The sequence below is a fragment of the Aythya marila genome, assembly GCF_965140915.1.
Source record: "Aythya marila genome assembly, chromosome: 4".
In the NCBI taxonomy this organism is placed as follows: Eukaryota; Metazoa; Chordata; class Aves; order Anseriformes; family Anatidae; genus Aythya; species Aythya marila.
This window is the reverse complement of record NC_139045.1, coordinates 49,654,667-49,667,361: the sequence shown is the minus strand read 5'-3', so window position 1 is coordinate 49,667,361 and position 12,695 is coordinate 49,654,667. Positions and strand designations below refer to the sequence as shown.

General features: G+C 39.6%; 1 protein-coding gene across 1 annotated transcript; it reads right to left on the bottom strand.

Moving 5' to 3' along the window:
• Positions 1 to 84: 84 nt before the first annotated feature.
• On the bottom strand, positions 85 to 10,544 carry LOC309877817 (OCIA domain-containing protein 2-like; the record flags this gene model as incomplete). The annotated part of the gene is made up of 7 exons (XM_082759581.1): positions 85 to 1,083; positions 3,221 to 3,308; positions 4,363 to 4,459; positions 5,170 to 5,217; positions 7,256 to 7,309; positions 8,149 to 8,242; positions 10,485 to 10,544. The coding sequence occupies 6 exons, from the start codon at positions 10,542 to 10,544 to the stop codon at positions 3,227 to 3,229; spliced, it is 435 nt and encodes a 144-aa protein (XP_082615707.1). The 3' UTR covers positions 85 to 1,083; positions 3,221 to 3,226.
• Positions 10,545 to 12,695: the final 2,151 nt, after the last annotated feature.

Sequence of the window (12,695 nt, the reverse complement as noted above, 5' to 3'; positions counted from 1 at the left end):
ACACTTGACAGGCTTAAAGAATTATTTGGCCATAAATCCCCTGAAGTACAGAAAAATGCTTTTAAACACCTTCTAAAGAACAGCTTGCCCATAAACTGTGCTCATTTTTCCTTTGATATGCACAAATTTAGTGCTAATGCAGCTTAGATTCACAAAGGGCCCTTTTTCATAACAGTACCACAGTAAGTCATGAACCTAAATTAACACAATTAGCTCATCAGAGCAGTGACTCTTGCAAAGTATGGAAATAAATTTAAGCAAGAAAAAACATCCATTTTTGTATAACAGTAAATTTATTACAGGAAAGTAATAGGGAACCTGAACAAAGTTACATTTAGAGCAACCATTAAGCAGCAAAGCTGTCTTCACCCATCCACTAGCCCCCAAGAGGTAACGGTGACCACAGGAACAACCTCTGAGAGCCCGGCCTTATCAAGGTGGTGAGCATTTAATCTAATAGCTTGTTAAATATGGAATATTTTTTGCTTGTTCTAACCAGTTAATAGTTACTTTCTTCTTTTACATTCTACACTTCCTGCTTGCGGAGTCTTTTTGTGTTCAGGTAGTTCAAGAGGGGATACAAGCTGTAGGCACAGCATAGAACAAAAACTCACCAACCAAAACCACAGAAGACAGGCTTTACTGACTGACCGTGAAGGCAGCCTTTCAGAAGCTGTGCTTTTGGTTTTCAAGGCAACACCATTTTATGATTTTTTGTTGTTGTTGTTTGAGGAAGTGTCTGTTCTTTATTTGCTGAGATACAGCATGAAATTTTGTATGTTCTGCTGTTTGTATACAGAACCTACCCTCAGGTTTCTTTCTCTACTATTCCAGCACAAAGTGCTAAACTGCACTGAAGGGAGGAGGAAAAAAAAAAAAAAAAAAAAAAAAAAGAGAGGAAAATCTAAAAAAATACATTACAAGAAACGGGTATTTACTATGGACAGAACCATGTTAAGACTATGCAGCTACTTCAATTAAGGTGATTTACACGAAACTAAAATTATGCATTATGTCTTCTCTACAAAATAAAGACTTGAAAGAAGAGGCTGATCCATAGAATTTTTGTCATCTTCACCAGATCTGTAAATTGGAGAAAAGTACACATCATTTAAATCATTAAGCTGAGTGGCACATTATTTTCAACGAGGAATGTGCAGCTTCTTGGTGATTGCTTTGAGAATTCTGCAAAGTCCCTGAGGATAACAGAAATTGCCCTTGGACTCAGCAGCATGAGCACAATTTTAACTGGGCGATCCTCCTAGGCAATGCCAAAGCTTGGGATGCGTGCTTAGCACGGTCACGCAACAGAAATCCCAGGACCCATTTTGGGAAGAACATGGAGGCACCTGTGGCGTCCTGCATTCTTCCCTTCATACAGCTGCAAGATTCTTTTGTATTTGAGACAATTTGGAATTTGTTTAAAAGCTAATTGGTACTTACACACCAGAAGGTGTACAACACTTTCAGGAAGTCTGAAAAAGGGAAAAGGCTGAGAAAGTAAAGGTCTCCTGTATTTGGACTTTAGGTTCAGCAAGATCCAGCTCTGACAAATACTGGAGGCAAATCCCACCGTAGCCATCAATGCTTAATTCAATACTCACGTAGTAAATGTTCATCCTCAACTGAATATGCTTTGGGGCCTTTATTTTAAATGGGTGAGAATATTGGCCTACGTAAGGAAATATTAACTTGAGAGAAAATCTGCAAAGGCACTTAAAATCAGCACAGTGCAAGGGCATAAAGAAACTCATGACTGCTAGTGGATTTTGGGTGTCATTCCATCACAGTTAGCTATGTCTGGCTCTCTCCCTTTGTGCTGGTACTAGCAAGTCACCCTTCAGAAAGGTTTTCTGGCTTTGTGTTTTTCTTTTTCTTTTTTTTTTTTTTTTTTTTTTTTTTCCCTCCCTTTCCTCAAGGACTTGATTTTTAGCTAAAGCAGGAAGCCAATCTGGCTGGCCACATGGCTCCATGATCTCCACAAGAGATCTCCGCAAGAGATGCTCTGCCTGATTTGGCAGCAATCCTATGAGGTGAGCCTGAGCCGAAGTGTCTTTTCTGACAGTTGCTGAACCCTTGCAGCTCTTGACATAAAACACTCAAGCAGTGGCAAGGTTGATGAAAACAGGGAATTTATTCTAACAGCTTCCTTTGTAACAACTCTTGCTGTTGAAACACCCTTTAAAATCTCTGCTTCTGGGCAGGTAAGCAGGTTCTGCAAGGATACTCCTTAAGGACTGTCTGCAGCAGTGCACTTCAGAGCAAGAAAGGGACCATTATTGACATCCTTGTCTAAATTCCGATGTAATACAGGCCAAAGAGACTTAATCCAATCACTTCCACATCAGACTTCTGTTCCGAGCTACACTTAGAGCCGTAAGAAACTCACATGGCAGGATTTCAAACAGGCCCTCTGTTCCCTCTCTTCCCTGCAGCCAAGCTATTTGCAAACACTTTCACACATTCTCCTGCCTGTGAGAAATGTAGGCCAGATTACCACAAGCAGAATGTGTGAAAATGCTTTTAGAAAGCCCAGCTGCACGCCTGTTTTTCATAGACAAAGAGTGAAAGTGCATTTAAACACTCTCCTGCTTTCCAGCCTGTAATCCCTCCTTTTTCTCCAAGGGGCCTTTCCCCTTTCTGGGGAGAAAATATCACATGGGTCATCTCCCCCACCACGCCGAGTGGTTGTTCTTTCATTTCTCACCCCCATGTCCTCCCAGGACAGCACTGCTTTTGTAGTGCCCTCACTAAGGCTCTGACAAAACCATAGTACTGGATGCAGGGGGGGAAATAAAAAAAAATAATAAAAAATAAACAAATCCACCCACAAACATGTCTGCTTTTAGAAGTATCTCAGTATCTCAATGTATTTTAAAATACCAACATTAGCCATAATTATTTGATTCTTAAGTTAAAAAGTTAGAAATAGAAAGGAGTTACATTTGTTTTCATACAAATAGCCAATAAAAATGAATTCCAATTAGGTAAATACACAGTACTCTTATTAAAATAGTTACAGAAAAATTAGAAATTCTTCAGAAATTAGGTGTTTAAAATTAACATGAAAGGTATGTAAAGCAAAAAAAATATCTATGTAAGTAGAAAAAAAAATCTAACCATGGCTAGATAATATTTCCTTGGATAATGCACAGCATGAAGAATAAACTCAGCATGGAAAATAAAATGAAAACTTATTTTAAATGTCAAGGATGCCTACCTGGGACTAAGATCCTGAAGGAATTGAGCCTTCTTTCTCCTTTGATTTCAGTTTTGCTTCACATTCTTTGCAAACATGATGACAATGCCTACAATATAGAAAGCAAATAAAGCACTCAAGAATTTGGCTGGATTTCTTCTAATACAACCATATAGCGTACTGACAAATGTTCTTGAAGAAGTAAGCTTGCCTGTGTTCTCCACTTGTTGTAATTTAATTCACATAAACTGAAGATTACATCTACATGTATCTACCAGTGCCACCCCATTAACTATTATTCTTAACTACCACTTCCTGCAATCGCCAAAATATAACAGGAATGTCTAAGCAGGAAAAGATGGTCCTTGTCATGCACCTAGCAATAGTAACCAACCAGAGCTAGGAGCAAAGGTTTTGTTATAGAGGAATGACAAGGAGTTTTGGAAGTGTGTTTTATGTGTGAAAGATGCATATGAGAAACCATACTGGGAATGAAAAGTAGTACTGGCAGCTGAAGGAGGAGGTTAGAAGGAAAGTCAAAGTGCAATTTGACAGGAAAGAGTATTTCACATCGAGTTTAGAAAACAATGACTAAAGCATGGAGCTGACAGGTGGCAAGCATTGACATCTAGGACACAGGGTTGCAAGGAGGAAAAAATGCCTTTGCAGTCAGTGCTCTTTGTGATTTGACATGACAGTGTACGCTCAGACAAAGCAAAGGAAGTTGAAATGTGTGTTAAGGTTGAAATTGTTGTTAAAGTATGAGAATAGTGTAAAAAGAAAATAATCTGCAGAATAGTTGGCCTCATGTATGGTACCAAGGAGGACTCAAAGGCCCAGGTGATATCATAGAAGATTGTGTGACACTTTGTAAGGAACAATGTTAAGTGAAAAGAGAACTGCTAACTGTTGTACCATCACCAGAAGTACAATAATTTGATCTAAATCAAGGTTCTCCTAGTAACAGATATTACATTAAGTGTAATTTGCATTTTCCAAAGAATATTTAGTAGCTCCTAATACTGTCACATGTAGTCTAAGAACATAAGAGAAGTAACACCTCATGACCTGACCACAGCATTTACATTCATAGTTTTGCTGCATCATCTTTACTATTTTTAGACTATTTTGATCTAGGAATAATGATTTAAATAAATACAAACCTTTTCTTTTTCGGACCATAACCACTTTTCTGGAACTTTTTTTGGCATTCTCCTATGTATGACATCTTTCCTATGCCATAGCCTAAGACACCAGCAACTACAAAAGCAGATAACAAAACATTAATGCACGAGTTTACATCAAGAGTCCACAAGTAGCTACAGTTTAATCCTATGATGAAGTGTATGTAGCATGTTTTCTCCAAGGAATGTTACAAGCATACATAAAGTTATACAGGGATTATTTCAAAATAATAGGATATTATTTTTAGAATAAGAATATTACTTCAACATCCTCAATTTTCCATTGAACTTCCACTGTAAAAGCAATCAGCTCCATTTCTTGCCATTTAAAAGTCACATTACTGTCTTGTAGTCTCTGTGCTTTTTTTTCTTTTGTCAACACAGTCATAAACTAGACAGGATATATCAAATGAACATATGGAAAGGAACATACTATATTCTATAGCAGAGTACAGTTGTTCCTTGATATTGTAAACTATGTGATCTGCTAAGCACGGGTGATTATATATTTATAAAACAAAGGTGCTGTGAGTTTTTACCAAATTGAGAGGATAGTAAATATAAGCTAACACTGAGTATATTTTCATTATAAAAATCTTATTTCATATATATTTATTTCATATATATTTATTTTTAAACTCAAGAGAATTCTGGTTTCCCAAATCACTCTGGCCTCATAATTTCCAAAAAGGAAGAGTTTGAGAAGAGATTCAGAGAGATACATCTGGGCTCTGCACATTGCCTGTAAATAATCTTTACTTTATTGTAGAATTAGGTCCAACTTACTTGCCATCTTAGGTAATGCTCCAAGTTTTGGGTTTGCTGACAAAATGCCTATAATAAAAGAAAATAGAATGCTTATTCAATTGAGAAATTCACCAGCATTCAAAATCAAAGATGGTACTTTTCATACACACTTTTTGAGTTCTGAAGGTGAAGAATGTACAAAACAATATAAAATCCACTTAGATTTAGGAACACCAGGACATTTTGCATTCCACTAGTTCTTAGTGCGTCTGTTTTGGTGCAGTCCTAAATCACAGGAGGAAAAACATATCTGGAATTTGCAGGACTCATTTCAGGCAGTGGTTTGGAGTGTGAATCGATATGAAAGCGGCATGGCTCCCAATGGCGACACCTGCAGCACTGCGGGAGGAGATGATGGCTCATGTTTCAGCACAAACCAACCTTATATTTAATAGTGATCTCAGGTCTCTTACTTAGGGTCCTGCTCCTTGTGCTGAGAGGAGCAGTCCCAAACTCCTCTGCGATTGTCTCCTGATGGTATTGATCAGATTAGGGTGAACTGTACCACAGATACCTATCTGCCTCCTCTGGAGGGGAGAGATCCTACTAACAAACTGGCCTTTAAGAGAATACAGTGTGATGAACAAGTAATAAGACTAAAAGATTGTTTTTAGGTTTTCCCACCAAAATCCAGCTCTCCCCATTTAGCACCAGGAACTGGAGCCAGTATGCCTCTGACAGCGTGTGCCTGGCACGGGAGCACCATGCTGTGGATGGGAGCTCCACGCAGCAAGATTGCCATGGCAAGGAGAAGGGAAGTAAGCACAGGGTTTGCTGCTACATACATTCAGACAGTGTTAATGAGGCTCTGAAGGAAGCTCTAGCTTCTTCTAGAGTCAATGTGCTGCAGTCGTCTGAGAGCAGCAATTATACAGAGGAGCATTCAGCCTGGAATGAGCCTGGAAATGTCCAGATACAATGGAGAAAAACTACAAAGATGATCCAGTGCCAGAGCATGCCAGCTACTGTGACCACTCTGCACCCTTCCCATCACTGCTCACCCTTTTCAGCAACATGTATGCAATCCCTTGCCTTCCCTCACACACTTACCCTTGCCCTTTCCCTCCCCGTCTGCCTACAAGCTCACAGGTCAAGGATGCCTCAGGCAATCCGTGTTAGCCCCTTGTGGTCTAGCACAGCTCTCAGGTTCCCCACTCTGGTCCTCTTGACCGTCTCAGTTTAGAATTGAGTGAGTTGAGGCAGGAAGCATGGCCATAGTGGCTGGATAAAAGCAAGGGACTTGCAGCCACACACAGTGAGAAAAGGCTGAGCCATTTCCACCTCCTCCATTTGCTCCTCCACCTGTCCCTTGGAGCCCCTGCATTCTTGTCTCCTTCCTTCAGCCCCTGTGATTTCTCTCTCCTCCCATCTGCTGTAGCTGTAACCAGCTGCCGACACAGGCTGAAGGACCAACTTATTTTCTCCTGTGGGATATGCTCATCAAAGCAGTCTTCAGGGTGGATGCCCTTCACCCGAAACACTATCCTTGATCTTGTTATTAGTCCTGATCCCCAGAAGGGGAACTCAAGGTGCAATGTGTAGAAGCAGGCTCACTCACCACATAAACAGAATACAATTTTCTTTTGTGTTGGCCTGCAGATTGCAGGCCACCCCTATAAAGATCCCTCTGTCTCCTCGCTTTGGCAGCATTCCTCGTCCCTTTGCACCAAAGCTGTATTCATATGGCTGTGTGGTCACTGTAAAATGACTGCCAGCATTATTCAAACAGAGTTACAGCACCAGATTCGGATGCCCCTGCTCAGGTTGTACAATCCCCTGCCCCACAAGCAGCCCCAGAGAAGCCTCTACCCGAGTACACGTGATCATGGTGACAGAATCTAGCCGCCAGTCTTTTAATTCATGAACTCTCTTTTCAGTTCATGTTCTTTCAAAAGAATGAATGCGGCAATGCATACACAATGAACAAATCATTATAACAACCATGATGAGTGAGAAGAATATTGATCTTGAAAAACAGCAGGCACTGGGGAAATTTGTATTTCAGTTGGAATTCCAGAGTCTCAACTTCATAACTTAGGCCCATCGTGTATTTTTTTCTACTTACCTTTTGAGACTAGTCCCTGGGTGACAAGCATGCTCCCAAGAGACAAAGGAAGAGCTGTAAAAATAGAAAGAAGGAACGTATCTGGGATTAGCCAAAAATTGTTACTTATTTGCTAAATATATAACTTTAATATGTTAAATCCATGTTTTATATGATTATAACGTTGAATACATTACTTATTTTCTAAAAACTTACACACTGTACTATCTTAATTCCCTACAGCTCCTGCTTGTTCAGATTACTAGCTCTTCAAAGCAAGGATGCGCTCACACATTGCCAGACCTTAGGCATGCTGTGACATCTGGAGCTAACACATTACACGTATGTACTAAATATTAGCTTCTGTAATCTTAGTAACTCCATACGGCAACACAAGTAATGACAGCAGCTCCAGTTAAATGCTGAAATACATTTCAACCTTCTTAAAAAAAATGTATAATATAGATACAAACCAACGTGGTGAGCTTAAAAGGCACTAAAACTCCAAATATTAATCTTTTAGATGTCCTAGCACTAAAGAATTTCACAAGCCCAAGCCACCTAGCCATGCCTCCCTTTCATTCAAATGCACACATAAATACGCAAAAAAAGTTAAAAAATCCTATTGTTTTAATTACTGACTTTATGAATAATGCCACTTCTATGATTGTTAAAGTTCATATTAAAAAAGAGTTTAATTCAGCCACCTTTACCTACAATTATTACACAAATAATCTAATAATTTTATACTGAAGTATTCCTCAGCTTAGACTACAGTGGCAGAGTTAGCCCCCAGTAATATTCAATTTTAAAAACAATGTACTGCAACAAGTGTCATGGCATTTTGCAGGCAGTTTTGCAGCTAAATCAAGAAATCGTTACTGTTGTGTTAAGAAAAAGCTCAGATCACTCACCTCTGTACCAGAAACTTTCCTTTTTGCATTCTTTGCGGATCTTTGCAATCTCTCCATCACTGTGAACTTGTGAGCTGGGACAATAGAACATTGGCTGAAAGGATAAAGCAGAGTTAGCTTACTGAATTTAACCTCATGGGAAGAAAAAAATAAATCCATTAAAAAAGACAAATAATTTAACATGTGAATAAAATACCATGCAAGAACCATCCAAACAAGCGAAACTCCTTGTTTTGTTGATAGCAGTGTGATTTAATGCTTTACAACCTGATACAGTCACAGAAAGAACTACACAGGTTAAAACTGCTCATCCTGTTGACCTACACTTTCCCAAAATAGCTCAGTTGCTACTTACCCCAGAAGTATGTTGCTTTATTTCTGTTGGCCATTTTATTCTCATGAGCTAAAACAGCTTTCTGAGAAAGAGCTTACAGGAAGTAAAGTCAGTGTGGTAGTTTCTAAAAACGAAATTCTGCCCAGTTCTGAAGTCAGCTCAAGTTCAGCAAGAGTAGATTTTGCAGGTATTCAGAACAGGATCAGCATGAGCTCTGTCAGATTCCCCTGACTAGCCTGACTTTCTTTCTGAGCAGATTAAACATATTTTTGACATTAACTGAAGTCAATTATACCGGCTCCACCTTTGTAATAATTAGCTTGCCAACAGGTTTGGTTTTAGTTTGATGGATGGCTCTTTTCCCCCTTTTTATTCTAATTGAAGAAAAAGTGTCAGTATTCTCTCTTTCATTCTGCTGTCCTGAGTATTGAGATGTGATTATCAGTAGATTATTTTTCTTTCTTTAAGAGATGACTTGGTTATCACTGTTAGCACTTATGGTATCATTACTGGACATCTGAAATATACAGGACAGTCCTTACTCCCAAATTCTTGTTCCAGAATCTCTGTAGCCATTACCAGGTAAAATTAGCTGCAATGTTAGCATTTTTCTGTAAGACCGCACCACCTACAAATGTACCTATTATTGAAAGCAAAAACTTACATTTCAAAGAAAAAGTGGTATCTTGGGAAAAAGAGCACATTGGGCTACTACAGGACACTGACTCATTTTATGCCCAACTGGCCCATAATTTTGTAAACATAACAAGAAAATGCATTTATTAGCTGCAGCCACCCATTTCACATTTTAGCTAATTAATAATCTTTATCCTTTTTCAAGCACTGCTCCCACTGAAGTTAACAGCAGTGCTGCTTGCATAAACCCCAGAGCACTGACTTCAAACTGATTTCGCAGAAAGGTCACAGCAAATACAATAAAATCCAAACAGGCTAAGTGAAAGATAAGGTAATGAGTGCCAGAGCCTTGAGATCAGCAACAGGCTTTGCAACCTTTCTGCCCCAATACACACCCTGCCAGGGTATTACTTGGGGCTCAAAGTCAGCTCTCATATGGCTTGGTTGTACAGCACTGAATTAGATTTCTGCGAAAACAGGTAAACTGGGAGAAAAGAGCTGCAAGAAGCTGTGCCCCAGGTCTCCGCCTCTTGCCTCAGGAACTGAATTTAAGGTCACGCCCTTGCTGTAACTGTGCTGTAGGTATGCCTCTACCTGGCTGTTTGCCATGAGGATCTTACCTTGCCTTGCTAACTTGACCTCCTGCTTTACCCTCACACCTGCCTTATTCCTACGGACTTGCCCAGCAATCAATCAGTGTTGTCTGACCCTGGTTAATATCACTGGATCTACCGTGCTCCTCTTTTTTGGGTACTGTGGGATTGTACTCCTTGCACATGAGGTCGCAACCCCTGCCTGCCTTGCTGCCACTTGGGTCTCCCAGGTCACCTTTCCTCACAGAGCAGCCCACTTCTGCTGCTCTCTGACGGCAACTGATTACCAGCAAGGTCACAGCACTTTTAAATTCATTTTGGGAAAAAGGAATCCCCACTACATGCTTATGGTAAAGTCTGACCCCCCATGGGTAGCTGACTTCTCCAGCTGAGGGAATCTCTCAGCTTCTGTAAAGCACTAGGGCAGGTTCATGCTCTGAATATACACATACACACACATACACACACACACACCTCGACACGGGGACAGATTATACTGAATGAATACTCAGACACCAAGGCTCTGACAGTTTGTAACTGATGTAATTCATGTAGCATAAATGATGAGACCACTACCAGGGGCTTAAGACTCAAAAATGCCTTGTCTTCTGACCAGTGAATAAGAAGTTAGCACACATAGCCCTTTCTTCTCTTCATCTACACGCTTAAGGTAAAGGATCTCTGTTTCTCTCTTCAGTGAGAACGAACAAAGCAAACTCCCACTTATTCCCTAGCAATAGCATCAAGAAGAAAAGGGAGGAAACACAGCTTACCCATCCAACTTGCACAGGTGGAGGTGTCTGGTTTTCCTCTTTGGGTGTTTCGGCAGACATCGTCTTTCTCCTTCTTGTCCTTTGCTGCTAACCTTAGTCAGCAGAAATGATGTATTTTATACCTGGCTACCTCTCTTTCTCCTAGGTACAAAGATCAGAAGCCAAAGTATCATATTAACAGCACAAATTCAGTGTTTACCTAGCGACAGTAATGTCCAAGTTAAAAGGAATACAACTCTATTTTCTCACAGCAGATTGCATCCAGTCACCCAGTTATGTGTAGTTTACAGCACAGTAACAGTATATTAGCAATATAAAGTTACAGGTAGCTGAATTCAGACAGGAAAGTTATTAAGTACAATCATATGCTGAAACATCACATAGCACAGCAATCTCAATCATAAAGAAATGAGAACAAATGTGAGTAAGTCCGCCAAAACCTTTCTAATGTTGATTGTATTGTAGGTCAAAGATTTAGCATCTTTAATGTGCTGTCAGAAATCCCTGTACTGGTTCTACCCCTACTCCTGATGTGAACTTTTGATTCCACACACCTGTGATGCAAGCCTAACACAAACCACACCTGAATTTCCAACAAACACAATCCGTTTGCAGATGAAAATTTGAAAAAATAAATAAATAAGAAGAACAAATAGAAGCCATCTTCCATGTCTTAAATTTATGCTACTAGGGAAAAGCAAGAAGGAATCCCATTTATTTCTAGAGTAATTCAAACATCAAAACTGCAGTTTTTAACCTAGCTTCCTCCTGCATGGTCTGTCACTTTCTTCATCATCAGAGACAGCATGGCTGCTTTTCAGAAAGTACCTTTTTGGGATTGTGGCACTGAGCAAGGCTGAAGTGGCCAGGAAGGACAGAGTTAAATAGGAAGCATATGCAACAATTTAATAACCTGAATGGTTTTTGGCATTCAAAATATTACTGCATAAACCATTTCCTGTGCTTATTTTTGGGTCAGTTACACAGCTGTAAAGTTCATGTAGTGTCTGCTTCACGCACATCGGACTTTCAGACAGCAATGCTTTTTTAAGCGATGAAGCAGAAGCAACGTGACCTTCTCTCACCTTGGTAAAAAGTCTCATTTAAGCCTTGTACTCATGCAAATCTGCAAAACCAGTGACTTCTTTCACTGCTCAGCTTTGCTTTATTCTCAGCCACTCTCAAAAAATGGCAACGACCCTTGTGTATGAAAAAAATTAAGTTTGAAAATCCACATAATGTTGGGAAAACCACCAGCCCTTCACTGTCTGCCTCACCCTGACTAAAAGCAATTTAATTTTGTGTCAGTCTCTTGTCACTCAATGTAAAAAAGGAGATCAAAGACGCAAAAAATGCCTAAAACTTTAAAGTGATTTACGTCAATCAAAGGCACGACATTTTCATATGCTTATCTGCTCAAGAAGCCTATCTGTGCAGACGATTGCATAAAAAGCTTGACTGGAAAATACTAATGACTGATGAGGTTTCTAACTGCTGCAACTGATATAAGTGCAACTTCCTCATAAAGACAAAATGCTGAGATTAAATAATATATAATAAGTAATAAATAATACAAAAAATATTAGAAGAGTTCAGTTGGAAGAGACCTACAAAGTTCATCAAGTCCAACTGCCTGTCCATTTCAGGGCTAACCAAAAGTTAAAGGATATCGCTGAGGGCATTACTTAAATATCTTTTGAACACTGAATAGCTTGTAGCCTGCCATTAACCTCTTACATTTTCTTCAGAATACATTGCTCCAGAATTATAAGTTATTAAGCGACGCTTCCTCTCCAACATAATGAAGAATCCCCCAGATAGGTAGCCTTTTAAGCAGCTTCCTGGTACCTCTCCCACTTGGGAGGAAAGCTGAAAGCTGTAATGGCAAGAATGTGGCAAAAGGAGGGAGTCCAGGTCATCAAAACATGGTTAAACTCAACTACTGATACTAGTACTCAGCACACATGCTGCCTCCTACCGGAGGAACTTAGAAGTGGTCCAGTACTTTGGACCACTTCTAAGTGTCTTGGAAAGACAACCACCATTCTCCAAAATAACTTTATTTGCATTGAGCTGTTGAACAAACATAAGTTTTTTGCTCATTTTTACTGTAACATCATTGCCGTTTTCTCAACCTAACCATGCAATTGCTAAGGTATGAATGAACTGTATATGTTCTTAACTGCCTTGGGAAGAAATCCCCAACTATGC